The sequence below is a fragment of the Protopterus annectens genome, chromosome 6.part0 (assembly GCF_019279795.1).
Source record: "Protopterus annectens isolate FY-2018-M chromosome 6.part0, PAN1.0, whole genome shotgun sequence".
In the NCBI taxonomy this organism is placed as follows: Eukaryota; Metazoa; Chordata; order Ceratodontiformes; family Protopteridae; genus Protopterus; species Protopterus annectens.
Genome location: NC_056737.1, coordinates 1,743,654,851 through 1,743,671,443, shown reverse-complemented (window position 1 = coordinate 1,743,671,443; position 16,593 = coordinate 1,743,654,851). Strand labels below are relative to the sequence as shown.

Genomic DNA, 16,593 nt, shown 5'->3' with positions numbered 1-16,593 from the left:
ATGGGGGTGGCAGTAATCAAATGAAGGGTGCAAGACAGCTGTGGGGCAGAAAATGTACAGGCAAAGGTGAGCCAGGGAAAGTGTCCTGAAGTGCCTTTTGTTTTTGTCTGCATTGTAAATCATCCACTATCGACTTACATGAGACACACATTTTGTTTTAAATATACTTTATTTTAAAATGTACATACTGAGTCAAGTGTATTGATTTAGTGACCCTGTCCATCTATAACCTAGATGGAAAAGGCTGACAAATTACGTTAAGTAAATGATGACAGTAAAAGTTAAACAGCAAACAGTGTCAGCAATCTATTTAAGTAGTACAATAAAACGTGGGGTGACGTCCTTAATCAGAATTTATCTACAGACTTATATAATAACAAAATAATGTCTTCCAAAGAAAATATTACTAAAATAAAGTCATGTAACTGTAATCCTCTAATTACACTGTTAAAGCTCATTATATTTAAGAACCAACAAAACCTGCAACAGATGCATAAAATATGCAATAAGTACATACAGTTGTTATTTATCTATATGTTCCCCATGCATTAAAAGACTGAGTGGGGTTTTCATGCTGGTGTCATGCAGGTCACTCTCCTAAATTGCTGAAATAATTTGCTTGCCAGAAGAGGTACAGGACATATTCTGAAGTAACTTCAGTAATTATTTTTTCTCAAAGAATGCAACCCGTGAATGTTTATAAAGGCATTGGACTCTGTGGGACCTTAATCCATCAACAGAGACGGTTAAAAAACAGCTGCATGGTATGTATACAAGGAAACAGTGTGCGCAAATACCACTACAATTCAGTGAATAGAATGGGGACCAAGAATGCAGTCACCTGTGACAAAAAACACTTGCCAATTACCATTGAACAGTTCAGGTTTACTTAGAGTAGTATCTTATATTATTTATAAAATTACAGTTTATTGTCAGATGAGTAATACAAGGAAATCCTTCTCCATATACTATTTAATGTCTTCATTTTAGCTCAAAGTGGCCTGACTGTATTAACAGGCCTCTCATACAAAAAAAAAACATTTTTTGCAATTATCACAGACACCACCAGGCATGTGAAGGTGTTCTAATTGCTTTCCACCACACTTTCCTTGAGTGACTGTATTATAAACCAAACCTTTCTTGTTAATCCTGTACTGTATTTTGTCAATGGTCATCTTTTTCACCCAAGTTTTTTTTTTCATTGCAATTCTAGGTTATCCAACCACATAGTCACTTACCAGAAATAATAATGTACTATTAACATTATGGGGAAAAGTTAAAAAAAGGATCACAATCTGTGTTAAAATTCCTAGTTGAAACTGATAACAGACTGCAAGCTACATTATGCATATGCTTTGTATGACTTTTTATGGAATTAAAACCAGCAAATATAATTAAATAATTGAAATAATTAAGTAGCCTCCAACTGACAGGGGTACACCTCTTTGGAAAACATACATATACATTTGCTTTATACATGCTTTTATGGAGTCAGCAATTTCTGTGAGATATGTGGTTTTACTGGTGGCTTTATTATGTTATGTTTCCATTTTCTTAGTTGCACGTACACGGTATAAAAATCATAAAATCACATTGCTGCTCTTTTCTTGCCCCGTGGGGATACATGCTATAATTTGTTTGTACGACAAGGTATAATGACAGCTAGCACGTGGTGGCTTTGTCTCACTCTTTGTAAATGCGCACATCCCAAAACTCTAATGCCACCACTCCCTGGAGCTATTTAATTTTAAAAGGAATTCTGGTGCTCAGAGGTAGTAAGTCACCTGGGGGAGAAAAAGCTGCTTTCTGTCAAAATGTTTACACATTAAATAAGAAGTGAAGTGAGAAAGAAGGAAAGGAAATGGAAGTAGGTAAAAGTTACTTTCTTCACTAAATGTCAGAAAATACTCATACATTTGATAGTCACAGCTTATCAGTTTAGATTAAATAACATCTGTTTGCCTCTATCCTTCACACACACACACACACACACACACACACACACACACACACACACACACACACACACACAATCCGGAGTTAATATAAAACTAAGATTTCCAAAATATACTTGGAGTGGACTACATCAACAGCTACCTCAAATTTCATGCTCAGATTTAATGTAACTACTAGGTCAATGAATGCTTATACTTCTCAGTGAGACCTCCTGCCTAGATATTCTACATGTAATACACAGTCACTTATTCATTATGGAGAGATGCAAGCCTGAGTGAATCCACTGAAACAACACACGTATAGCAAGTAAAGACTCGTTTCTCACATACCAGTTCATTGCTAATTTGAATATCTCAGGTAGAGGGGAAAACTCAACTACATTTGTTATCTGTGACAGTCTGTGCATACTTATCCCACAGGCCTTTTTTTTCATTTTGTGACTTCAGTTTATGAACTTTCAGCTAACACAATATAATACATTTAACAAAGCCAAAGCACATGGATAAGAACACATTCTACAAACAGCTTTCTTTATGTTGCATTTTTTGTATAATTAAAAACAATGTTTGTCTCACAGATCATAACAGGAGCCCAAAAGCATCTCCAAAATGAATCTTCAGAAGAATCAGCTCCTTTGAGTTTGTTGTCACTATTTATTGTCTTAGCCAGTGTGCCATTTATACTAAGTCATATCAATGATAGCATCAACATAGTACCGTTTCCATTTTACCATGCTGTGTTTTGGTAAGTTTGTTTGCTTTGCCAGGCTATATTTCTTTCAAATTCATTTATACCAAGATCTCATAGTAAAAGAGAAAAAAACAAGTCGGAGCAAAGGCTGGTAACAGTATGAGCGTGTAAGTCTCTAACAGAAAACACGTTTGCCGGCTAGGCGGAATTACTTAAATGCACATAAGTAACAAAACAATAAAATAACGATAAAAGCATAAACAGGTAAACAACAGACGAGTGCTTTCACACCTCAGATCTCAAACACAACAAGAGCACTGCAGCATCTTACACCTCTGGTGTGGTGTCATTAAAAGATGCGTTTCTGACAATCTAACCTCCTTCATCTTTTTAATAAGAAACCATGCAAAGATATATATATAGGAATGCACTGGATATTATTATATTTATTGCCATACATCGACACGCATGCAACATTTGCAGTAATATTTTGCAGGTCTCATGTAATGCCACAATCATTATACATTTGCAGTAAGTGGCACAGTGGCGCAGTGGATGCCTCACAGTAAGAGGATGTTCTCTGGTTCTAGTCTCACTAGGGTGCCTTCTGTGTGGAATTTGCATGTCTCCCCCTGTGTTTGCATGGGTTTCCTCCAGGTGCTCTGGTTTCCTTTCACATTCTAAAGACGTGATAGCTGGACTGGACATTGACACAGATGTTCTCCAGGAGGCGCTGACACAGACAAACAACTGGTGTCAGACACATGGACTAAACTAAATGACAAGAAATGCATAATAGTATCCTTCGGTAAGTCATCCATCCCTGGTAACTATCTTATTGACAACACAACCCTTAGAGCTGATCCAGTAGTCAGGGTCTTCGGGGCACACATAGCTAGTAATCTAGCCTTTGACCATCACGTGTCTGCAGTAGTGAGGAAATCATTCTATGTTGCACAACTTAAAAACAAAGGTATGGCATCTAGGTCCACGGAAGTCATCGTTCTACAGTATTTGGCATTCATCATACCTATCATTGAGTGCAGTACTCCCTTTGGTATGTAACTAACCAGGCGTATCTAACAATTGAAACATCCACAGAGGTTCCTCACAAAAAGAATATAGGGCTTAAGTAAAATGTTCTATGCAGACTACCTCACAGCTGTATCCTTGTATTCTGTCTCCTACAGGCTTTTGAGGGGAGATCTATTCCTGACATACAGGGCATTGTCAGACCTTACTCTAATGTTCCTCCTATATATGCACAAAATAAACAGCACCAACATTACCCATTCTAAATACTTAAACCTTGCCTGTGATATAAATAGAACCTGCTGAAGAGACAAGTATGTATCCCAAAGATTACACCATCTCTGGAACAAGCTCTCCCATCCATGTGAAGCAGAGTTCCTCCCTAACTTGATTCAAGTGCACCCTGGACAGTTGGATGGGGAATAGCAAATTCATCCCTGTTTTTTTACCCATGTCTCTAATGGACACATGCAACCTGTAAATGTTTCATCTCCCAGGCTTCTGCTTCACTTATCAAAGGTATCAGAACTTGTCAGAGATTCGGGATGCATGGCTAGGCTTAAAAAGGCCCTTGTGGTCATTAGCCTAGTAAACACCTATGAACTCTAAATTGATTATTGGTGTGTGTGTGTGCAAATGTGTGGTATGGAAGAACAGCAGCATCAGGACTAGGCACCCAGTGGTATGAACCTTGGTTCTACATGATTGTCACTACTGAAGTGATACTCCAACCACATGTGAGAAAAATGGGAAAAAGGGTTGTGGATGGATTCTGCAGTTCTCACACAATGCCACATTCTTCAAACACTTACAGAAAGTATCAAACACCGTTGTTATAAGAGAGTAAGGACTTTACATTGAATCTTTTTGCAAGCCATGGATGGAGTAAATTAGCTTATGCTATTTATTTCTATTTTGTATTGCTGATGGTTTGTGTAGTACTCTCTTAGTGGTAGTTACTGGCCATGCGATTCAGGAGACAACTGAGGAAGGATCCTAACCCAAGTGACCCAGAGTGCTGCTATCTTATTAAGTAACTAGCATAGAACTGCACAGCAAGCAAATGGTAGCTAAGGGAATGACACCGTGGACAAAAGGAAACACCTCATTAATACCTGAATGCCTTAATCTTCTGTGCTAACTTTGAGATAGCTAACTCATGTGACACATGCACTATAAAATGATAAGAAAGCTAAAACACAGGTAGACACGTGCGTAGATAAGAAAACAAACAATTATCTAGACCTCAGAAATAAATGCTGGTTCCTCCCCATGCATGCTTACACACAGTGCACCCACATACAGCTGGCACATCCTCTCTCTCTCATACGTGTATATACACACACACACACACACACACACACACACACACACACACACACACACACACACACACACACACACACCTACTTGGCAGGTAGTATTTTATATTAGACATACATTTCTGGACCAAGTAGAAGCTGAAGTCCAACTTTTATATGTACTCTATAAACCATAATACTGGAGGCTCCCCAAAGTCTGAAATCAGTTTTATAATCACCCACAAATATTTATTTTAAGTGAGGCCTAATCAGACTTAACAAACCCATGCTTTCTCTACCTGCACTTTACAGGTATACTTTTGTAAACTCAGGTTTAATTCACTGTCAGCAAGTCCATGAAATGTGTAACTGATGTTAACCTTGCTGAGAAGGCATTGTGTGCTTGCAGAAAACAAAGCATGAAGGAGACAGGAAGGTGCAGCCAAACAGGAATACTGATGTCTGCTTTTCTGTGGAAACTTTATTGTGTACACACTATGGAGACAAGAAAGGGCGCAAACAGGCACGGAGACCTGTGGAATGAGAACTGGAATTCCAGCTTAGGCTGTTTGTGAGTAAAAGCATTAACAAATTCCTGTCTGCGCTGTACCTGAGGAACACAAACCATAGTACTGTAAGCTGCAGAGATTTAATTACAGCTCACAGAACAGATTTACATATATGAGACACTGTGTTATGCTCTGAGCCTGAGCTTTGTTAAGGTGTGGGAAACAAATTCAGTTGTTAGTACCACATACCCCATTTCAGCACTTTGTCATTTTGGATGCAAGGTGTAATTGCCCCTAGGTACTGGCAAACAGCAGAGGTAAACATAGTAATTATATCATTCATTTCAGTAATGAATAAAGCAGCATTCCTACCTTGGATTCACATTTCCTGTGACAAGAGAGCTTGCAGACTGCACAAAGAGAGAAAGAGAAAAAAAAAATCACACATTAGCCTGAGGGTATTAAAAACAATGTTACAAAAGCTTGAAACTGTCATACATCCTACACCACTCACCCCAGTACAGTCAGCCGTTTCCACTACTTCAAGCAAAAACAGCACACTTAATTTCTTCTAAATGACTTAAACAAGAAATCCAGTAATGTTACAGAAATCCGTTTCCAAACTTCCCAGCTACATTTGAACAGTGCAAACCCCACAGAAACCTCTGTTAACAGCAACAGCAACAGCACGCTGGCTTCAGGCCAGGTCCAGCCTCTTTCTCTCCCATCCTCCACACACAGGTATGCTACTTACAGTTCTGGGGCTCAGATTGCCCAGGAAACATACTAACTGCACTATATTTCTAGCTCCTACTTTTTTGCTACTGGGTACCAAAACCGCTGTTACAAACTGGCCTCTGACTACCTCTTTTGGAAGCAACAAAAAACATAGGTGTTGTGATAGATACAGGCACATTAAACTGTGAACCTGGACAGACCCCTCCCATTATCTTGGAGGGCTTGTGTTTCATGGTACTAGCTAACCCTTCACAGGAATGTTCCTAAACATTTCCTTCTGTGTTTGTTTTAAAAGAGATAAGCAATCAGACGTTTTGGCGGGAGGAGTCAACCCCCCCCCCCCAGCTACCATTCAAGTAGGACAGTATACATTATTAGTAGAGTTAAGAACACTTCTCAACTGAAAACATAATGATTGCTACTGGACTTGTCTATTATACCTGTGTTTTTCAGCACAAATGTATTTCAGCAACATACAACAGTTCTTGGACCTAATTAATACTCATTTAATTAACAGAAGCCCAGCTGACATTTGTGAGCCAAGAGTTAACTTCTGGAAGAACCCACAAACCCACACTTAACCCACCTCTGCATGTATGACAGTTTGCTTCCTTGATGACATTCATACCATACACACTTGTATTATTTAACAGCTGCAGACAACCTAATACACATTACACTTTTTTCACAGAATTTATTTTAACTTTTTTTTCACCTGGAAATGAAATTCTTAGATTATATCCTCAAAGAGTCGAGAAGTAAACTATCTACAATTGGTTACACAAAAAGCAACTAACAGTTGTGGCACTTAAATTCAAACCTCAGTCTCCCAAGTTTGCACCACTGTACTGATAACTATAATGAATTGATTATACACCCCATTTGCTTCTGTGGAACCTGCTAACCACTATCAGTGAATGTGACTCAACACAGGACGTTGTGAGACCCAGCTAATGCATACTAAGCAGCTTTGTTCAGTTACATTAATGCAATGATATGCATGTAGCAGCTTCTGCTATACCAGCACAGCTTTCACTATTACAAATATTATGAGAAAAACAATTTCCTCTGGAAGCCATTCAGTTGACAGTAGTATTAAGGATGCTGCATTAGTGTGTTCATGCCCCTAGCTGTTGTTCTTGGATGACAGAGGCCTACTGTAGAATATCTAGGTGGCACTGTGGATGTGTAGAAGCAAGAGAACGTTTTCTCACTGACTTTGTAGGTGAACGTTTTCTCCAATACTCAAACAGCATTAAAATTATAATTACATCTCTTTCCTAGTTAGGATATGTTATTAATATGATTGCCACAATTTATACCAGGCACAACATAGTGAAATGATGTGGGCCAGTACAAACAAAATGTCAAAGAAACGACACAGAGAGAGAGAGAGAGAGAAGCAAAGCAAATCAAATTAAAAAATCATGGAATATAAGAAGAAGCTTTATATTGGTGTAAATATGAAAAGTGATTGCATTATTACAAGTCAGAAATCAAAAAATATTTAAAAGCAATCTGTCTGGAATGATTTTTATTCACATTTTTTAAAGGTAGGACACAATTTTTGAAGAACCTAATTAATAAACGGTTACTCAGGGAAGTCCATGCTTTGTGCATGGAAACAATTTACCATAGAAATAATAAAAACTGACTTTTTTGACAACTAGTAGTACGCCATATACGGTATCTTGATTTGTAGAGTGGTCCTTACCAGAGTGAGGAATAATAAAATGTCTTGAATACCATATATATAATTATTTGCTTTCTTTTTCAGCAAAAAAACTCTAAGTCACCTTCTTTTTCATTCTTATCACTGTTGAGCACCCTTCTTAACTTGCAGGGGGTCAGTGTGTGCCACTTGGTGCCCCTCAGTGCAAGCAACTGTCTTTGTTATGACCAGAAATATAAAAGAAGGAAACTGCTTGCATTTTGATTTTTGAGGATTTCTGTTACTTCCAAGTCACACCTATAGAACAAGCTGATGCTAGGAATCATGCAAAAGGTTTCTCTGTAAGACTTTATTAGGGTACATCCTGTCATTTCCTCTGTGTCATTGTGGACAATTCTATTTCATGTGCATTTCTTTATTGACTGTAGTGACAAGAACTAACATTTTTGTTCATTTAGTCATTTGTACTGAACTTTTTTTTTTAAGATGGCTTTGAATCATTTTAATTCCTATCACTGGGATTATTTTATGAGCTACTGTCTATCATTTTTTACATCTAAGCAAAATTATAATCTAACATGCATCTAGTATTTAAGCCATGTCCGCAGTATCACCTTGAAAACTCAAACAGTTTAAGTGAGTAGGTGAGTTGGTTTGTGGCCCCTTTTCAGACATTACAAGAGCTGACTGATGGAGCAATGGATGGGAAATTGCAGATTTACCCCTGGTTTGGCATCTATGTCTATAATGGACAGGACAGCCTATGAACGCTTAATGTGTCTAGGGCTATATCATAACTATAAATTTCCTTGGGATGTTGCCACATTAGCAATATTTTGGTAAATTTGACTAGGCTTAAAATGGCTCCTGGGATGATAGCCTAGTAACCAAATATGAACCTATGAAAATTTGAAACAATTTACAGAATATGATTTATGTACCTTAAGAATTTAAGTAACATACATAGAGTGACTTCTTACCCTAGCAACAGACTTCTGGCATTAGGATGATGAATCTAAAGGTAACATGTTTTGCGTAATGAACAAGGTAACTATCGATTACAAGATTACACATTAGTGCAGTTGTTAGCATTGTTATTTCTATTAATTTGTTGTGAGGGTTGGCTCATGGCTGTGTTGACTTCTGTTATCATCTTATTGTACACAGCGTTTTGATCTCACATCCACAAAACATGCAGAAGGATGTTTATTGAGTTTCTAGATTTCCTCTACATGCAGAGCATATATTACTATAAGCATGTGCATCTTTGTATTTTTGTACATTTTTGTCCCGTAATGGACTGCCATTCCATGCAGCACTGACTTCCAATCCTATGCCAACTGGTTGCTAGGAGTCCTGATTATGTCCTCCTCTCGATAAGATGTCTAGTAACTATGAACCTGTTGTTAATTTGCCATCCATTCCCTAAAGCAATATTATCAGCTTACATTTTTTTTAACTGTAATATAGGCATTTTTTTCTTTAAGGGTAGCAGGCACTGACTTTGTAGGTGAAACACTAAAATATAAAGTTGTTTGTTAGGAGCAACTGCTTCATTAGTTACAGATCTTTTTAATGTGAAATTATTCAGATGACTTTTACTTCTGCAGAGATTGTGCTTATTGACAGATATTGGTGGATTGCGATGACAGAAGTTTGAGTGGCTTGTTATGGTTGAAATGTTGTGAATTGGGCAGTTTTGTCATTATTAATTCATACATTTTGTTTCATTGCTTACTTGAAAAATGTTGAAAACTACAAATTTAAAAACACTCTGACAAGTGTTGCCGTATTATACAAGTAATATGTTGTTAAGTCTTTCGGCTTTTCCCGGTTTGGGGTCGCCACAGTGGAACTCCGGTCCGCTAATGATTGGTAGTTGATTTTTATGTGCCGAGTTACCAGCCCTCACGCACAACTTCAACGAAGGTACGCCCATTTACACATGTCTCCACGCAGATAATATAATTTAATATAATCAAGTAGATGAATCAAAGAACACATGCAAGTATGCATGGTCCTAAAAATGTTTGCAAGGGGTCTATGGTTTGAAAACAGCCCAAAGATAAATTTCATCTGCCACTGGCCAGATGCATGTTTTTTGAATGTGGGTTCCAATAACATTTCAATATATGTGAGTTTACATGGCAGAGAAGTTTACTGTTAACCCTAAGTCTGTTTTCATTGTGAAACTGTATTGTTTTGTTTGTCTATCAGTGTGTTATAAAATTTAAAATAAAAGTTTTAAATTAAATCCTACTATTGCTAATTGCTGTAGGCATAAAGCAGAAAATAGTATGCACACTGAGAGGTCTGAGCAGTGTTTATGGTAACTGGAGAGAACTAGCCGAGTAATGGCTCACTGGAATGGCTGTGGGGTGAGGGGAGGCTGCGTATGGGGAAGCTCCAGTCCATTACCCTGCCTAGAGTCCTATTAGGTCATGATTAAGCTCTGATGTCAAGTACTGCAGATAAGCCCCAGTATGTATCTTTGTTATTGTGATGATGCACTGATAATTGGCAGCGATAACAGTGATTGCTTAACACTTTAAAAATTATTTTGAACAAGCTAAAAGAAAATAAGTTTCAACCTGCCAGACATAAATGTGACTTTTGCAAAAAGAAAGCATTATTGCAGCACATTTTTGATAAAGATTGCTGCCAAGTCACTTAACAAGATGGAGGATGTATATGTGGCAGGATAGACTGTCTATGGGACTGGTGAACTAATATCATGTTTCTACTAGTTTTCCATCCACCAAATTTACTGCTATTGGATGCTGGTATATGGAAATACACAAAGATATGTAAACATGCTTTCCTAGTGACCGTCAAGATGATAACATCAGCAAAGGTATTAATAAATATTGATCATCCCTCGCTTATTAAGTTGGCTTGGTTCCTTACAGAGTGTATGCTGTTCTATGAAGTAAGTTTCTAGCATTTAGACAGAGTTCTTTTGTGTCTTTGTTAAGGCAATTGTTGAAAGATGAATGTTGTTATGCCCCAAAAGACAATGTAATTAACCTCACATGAGAAATAAAGAAATTTAATAAATATTGGCATGGATGGATAGATGGATGGATGGATGGATGGATATTCTCACAAGTAAAGGTTGGGTTTGGCATAGTGGTAAACATATTTACCTATAGACACAAAATACAGGGTTTGATTCTGACCCTGGGTTGTTAGTTAGGGTTAAAATGGCACTTCAAGGCAGTTAGCCTAGTATTCACCTATCAACGTTTGAAGCTATATACTAGCTTGGTGTCCATTCTTAACTCATTGAGAGTTGTCTGTAATAACCATAACAGGGATGTACTTCTCAGACACTGAATTCAGGAGGACTGAACAGAGTAGTAATGTGGATGGAATGTTATAACTGCTGCATGAGAAGGCGAAAGACCTAGGCATTAAAGATATATCGCACATGTTCTAAACAGAAGATGAAATGTCTTTAGTGACCAGTAAGGTCATATAAAGGTAAAAATTATCTTTTACTGTCATGACTATGTAACATTGTCATACAATGATGGTCTAAAGCAGATAAGTAACTGTAATCAGGAAAAAATAAGTATTCACATGTCAAGGAAGTCTGCTGTATGGATCCAGTGAGAGAACTTTTTTGAGATATATCCTGGTGGTGTAAACCCTGGCCCTAGCTGATTGCTGCTGCTGAAGTGATGCTCTGACCTCACATGCAAAAATGGGAAAAACAGGTTGTGGATGGACATGACACAGTGCTAGTTATCATATGTGAGTGGTAGTTTGGCTAATAGTTTTGTGTGGATGCCAGGAATTGATGAACAAAGTGAAGCCTTGGCAGAAAGATGTACTGTAGACTAAATGATCCTAAATGCACCACAAAGTCACACTTAGGAATGTCCCTCTGAGCCTTTGTAACATAACAGTACATGTTTTGCAGGGCCAGTTATGGACTCAATATTCTTAGTCAGTGTGGATGCCCATTCTAAATACAAGACGCTGCTTGTATGGATTTAGCTCTCTCAGAAAAGAATGCGGCAGTACAGTGAACAGCATTTACAAAGAGTGCTGCCAAAACACATTGTGAGAGACAATGGCCCACAGTTTACTTTGGACAAGTTTAAGTCCTTTGTAAAGCTAATTGCCATAAAGCAGTTTACATCTGCTTCTAAAAATAGATGGATAGCCAGATTCATTCTCAGAGAAGAACACAGGACTGAGTGCATACTCCAAGAAGGAATAATGACCAATGCAAGGATCAAAGACAAGGAAGTGCAGGAACATTCAGATTTTGCTTAGATGAACCACAGAATGAGAACTTTATTTCAAAGGTGAAACGGCCTCTTGGGCCTACTCAAGCTGCTGATTTAACTGTTAAGTGTCTACTTCAGGACACTGATATAAATGCTTAGAACCTCAGAGAGATTATCAAGATTACCTGAGGAGACTCCATCAGATAGTGAGCCTGACTGTGTGCAGGTTGGGACTAGTATTTCCTAATTTGTATATTTACAGTATAAAAAACAAATTGTAACAATAGGATGCACGTACGCCACTACTGTGATGTTAACATTTAAAATACTCATTACCACTGCTACCTTATTGCCTCATCGCTCTGACTCCTGGTGGTTGTCTGTTTCAATTTTCAACTACGATTTTTTGTGTAGGTTCTCTGTGTTAATGTGGATTTTTCGCCAGGGGGTGCAGTTTTCTCTACCATCCAAAATACATGCAGATGGATGAAATGGTGCTGCTGTGTGTGTGTGTGTGTGTGTGTGTGTGTGTGTGTGTGTGTGTGTGTGTGTGTGTGTGTGTGTATGTATGTGTGTGTGTGTGTATGTGTGTGTGTGTGTGTGTGTGTGTGTGTGTGTGTGTGTGTGTGTGTGTGTGTGTGTGTGTGTGTGTGTGTGTGTGTGTGTGTGTGTGTGTGTGTGTGTGTGTGTTTGTGTGTGTGCGTGTGTGTGTGTGTGTGTGTGTGTGTGTGTGAGACTGTGATGGAATGGTGTCCACATTAGGATTTTTTTTTGCCCACCTCCCCATATATCATCAATTTGTATGATCTCAAGATTCATTTGCTCAATAATCTAGCTAGATCAAAACTGTGATTGATATGCACTATTTTGTGAACTTTCTTTTTTCTCAATGTTGTATGACCATGGAATTGGTATATATAAATTCAGGCTTTGGGAGGACTTGCCCTCCCATGTGGGCATGCAGCGGGGCTTGCTCCTCACAAAATATTATTTTTTAATTTATTTTATTTATACTTTGTTACCAGGTTAGCCTAACTAGGCCAATAGCCTGTTTTCAGGTTGACCGCAGATGCTATTCATACTAAACTTGTTTTAACTGTCTGTTTATTCTGCAGTGTAATAGGCAAGTTTCAAGCTTGCTAGAGAAAGAATGTGTGATGCCAAGTGATCAGAAATTGAGAAGCTTTTTTAACTTATGGCGGCTACCTGCTAGGATAATCTCTGTTTCCTCAGAATCATGAAATGGATAAAAAGATAACAGCAACCTGTTCCAACTATACTGCATAGTTTTATATAGCTGCAATGCTACCTATCCAGTCTTTAAATGTATATACACCATAGATATAATATTATCATTATCATCATCATCATCATCATATATATCATTTTCTAGACAATCTTTCTTGGCAAGCATTGCTATAGTAGCAAGCTGAGAAGAGTAGATGTTGCCAGCTTATTCTGTGTTATTCCCAGACACTTCCAGGGAAGCTAAGAGATGTATTGTTTAACTGTCTTCTGAATCTGCTATGAGGCTTTCTTTTAGGGTCCTGCTTGATGCACCTATTATGGGCGACATCCATGGACCGTCATTACAAGGTGGCCAAACTACCTCAGCTGACTCCCTCCAATGTGGGAAATATAAACTTTGCTGGCTGTGTCTGAGTTCTCATCCTTATGGTCATTCTCCAATGTTTATGATCACAGGAGGAGATACAGATGTACACTGACCAGAATATGAAGAGCTTCATCACATGACTCTATGACTCGGCTATCACTTCACCTGACATAAAGGCTGCCGTGCCACAGCTGTTGCACCAATCACCTAGTCAGTGTCTACATCCTCACTACCTTCACTTAATGACTTATTTCATATTTGTTAGCCAGGATAGACCAACTGAGCAGAAATCCATTTCCAGTTGTGGCCTACGGAGAAAAGCTCCAAGATTACAATTTGTATTACACTGAAATATCAGTAATTTGTCGATCAAAATACAGATATATAGCGCAATTATTGTAAAAGTAACATGAAAAAGTGATATTGAAGGGAAGAGGAAGTGGAAAAAGAAAGAATGCAAGTGTATGTAGTAGACAGAAGTACTGAAAGACTTGTAGCTAACAATCAGGATGTTAAACATCAGACATAAAAACATGACCAATTTTTGTTAAGGAAGATTTTTAGCTTCTGTGTGAATATGAGCAAGATACTTAAACTCTTCCAAATAAGATTGCCATCTTGCCCCACCCTAACTTGCAATCTTTTCTAAAAAAGAACCATGACACTTAATTAGCAGGTGCTGATTTTGCATTACAGCCACTTCAACTCAGCAGCAATGCAGTCTTTGTGCAGGTCATAGTCACTTGAGCATAATGGGATAATATCAGGTGCAGACAACAAAGATGCAGCCCTTCTGTTCAGACTGGACACTCTACAGATCTTGGCAGCATCTTGATATCTTTGTCCATAAAAATCACAAACAGGAAGTGAGACAAGTCACACCCTTGGTATAGTACTGCACCCACTTAAAATATATGTAAGGTAAAGTCAGGAATGCAGGCACAACTCTTACTCCTTAAATACAGGGAGTAAGACACATACATGCATGCAGGGGTGGCTCTTGCTATAGGACTGCAGTCCCCACAGCTGTAGAAAGAAGAAAAAAACAAATTGCGAGTCCCAGAACTCCGTGCATGCATGCTTGAGTTTCTGGAAACCACAGAACTCCAGATTGCTGAGTCAGAAGTCCAGATAGAGAGATAGGTATCTCTGCCCTGCAGATGGCCAGAAGTCTATGCAGTAACAACCGCATAGAATAGAAGAACTCTGGACTGCATTGTCTGCAGGCTGGAGCCTACTCTCATGGGAAAACCAGCTGGGAGGGCTTACATGGGACTGAGAATACTACAGATGGACTCGGGGAACACTGAATGGGGCATGGACTTTGGGAACTGAGAACACTCACTGAATTCAGGTACTTGTGTGTGTGTGTGTGTGTGTGTGTGTGTGTGTGTGTGTGTGTGTGTGTGTGTGTGTGTGTGTGTGTGTGTGCGTGCATGTGTGTAATGCCCCAGTTTCTATATACTGGTGGCTAGAGAGAACTCAGGCTACATGGTGGTGGGCTTGAGCCATGTAACTTGGTTGCAGGTGGCAAAAGCCTAAATTCCCTGCCCACTACCAATTGTAAAAAAATTGCAGATTTTTGCCTGATATTTATTCTGTTCTGTTCTGTTCCTCATAAAATTTGTGGTTTCTGTATTTTTGTTTCCTTACACAGTCAGTAGTGCAGTGGCAGCACTGTAGCCTGACAGTTACAGGTTCTCTGGTTTGATTCTTGGCTGGGGTGCCTTTTTTGTGGAGTCTGAATGTCCTCCCTGTGTTTGTGTGGGTGTGCTCTGGTGTCTTCCCATCTTACAGAGGCATGTGTCTGGAGTGTTTCTCCATGGGCCTCTGCTGAAAATTGGCTTTTGTTCGAAGTCAGACTTTCCTAGTTAACAAAGGTTAAATACATAAAAATGACAGGCATTTGAATTTCAGACTTCATATTCTTCAGAAAGTACATGGTAACACAAAACCTTTTATTCTAGTAATTTTCTAAGTTTATAAGATGGATATTTGAAATATGTCCCTATTTTTGGGACTTTCCTGGTTAACAAAGGTTAAATACATAAAAATGACAGGCATTTGAATTTCAGACTTCATATTCTTCAGAAAGTACATGGTAACACAAAACCTTTTATTCTAGTAATTTTCTAAGTTTATAAGATGAATATTTGAAATATGTCCCTAGTTTTTGGACTGTATTCCCCCATTATTGGCTTTGTTCAGTTGTTTTGTGCTAAGAGGCTGACAGCTATGGTGAGAACTAAATTCACTAAATGGTAGCCATTTAAGTTTCAGTCTTCCTCTCTTTCACAAAACAGCTGATTTGGCATAGTGGTATGTTGCTCTGATTGTTTTGCACAGGGTCCTGGGTTCAAGTTGGCAGTGAAATGTATGGTGGTAACACAGCATGTTATTCTAGCAACTTTCCAACATTATACAAGCAATGTTTAAAATGTGTCCCTGGTTTTTGGGCTTTTGTCCTCAGCACCAATAAAATTTGGCTTTTTCCAGATTTCTTGTGTTGCAAAGATCAGAGATACAGCTGAGTGTCGAATACATTTTACAAGGAGCTGAGAGCTGCAGGGGAGCAAACGTTTAGTGCTGCTTATGCAGAGTCTGCTTGCATTGTTAATATCACAACAGGTAATGTACTTGCTTTTGATGCAGAAGGCTGTGGGTTCTACTCCAACAGTAGGTAGATGCATTGCTGATACTCTACTGTGTTGTAAAGGGGGTAGAAGCTGCAGTCCTTTTTGTAGAAAATGCCTAGTAACTATGAACCTGTTATCAGTTTGCCATCCATTCCCTATTGCAATATTACTAGCAATTTATTCCTAAAGGGCAACAGGCCCTTTAT

The 16,593-nt window shown here is 38.5% G+C and overlaps 1 protein-coding gene across 4 annotated transcripts in view; it reads right to left on the bottom strand.

Annotated features, from left to right (window-relative positions):
• TNS1 (tensin 1) overlaps positions 1-16,593 on the bottom strand; it is a 2,530,757-nt gene that overhangs the window by 2,113,405 nt on the left and 400,759 nt on the right. For all 4 annotated transcript variants that reach the window (XM_044075133.1, XM_044075132.1, XM_044075134.1 and 1 more), the window contains one exon: positions 5,861-5,898. In XM_044075133.1, the coding sequence (XP_043931068.1) occupies positions 5,861-5,898 (38 nt within the window). The remainder of the gene's footprint in view (positions 1-5,860; positions 5,899-16,593) is intronic.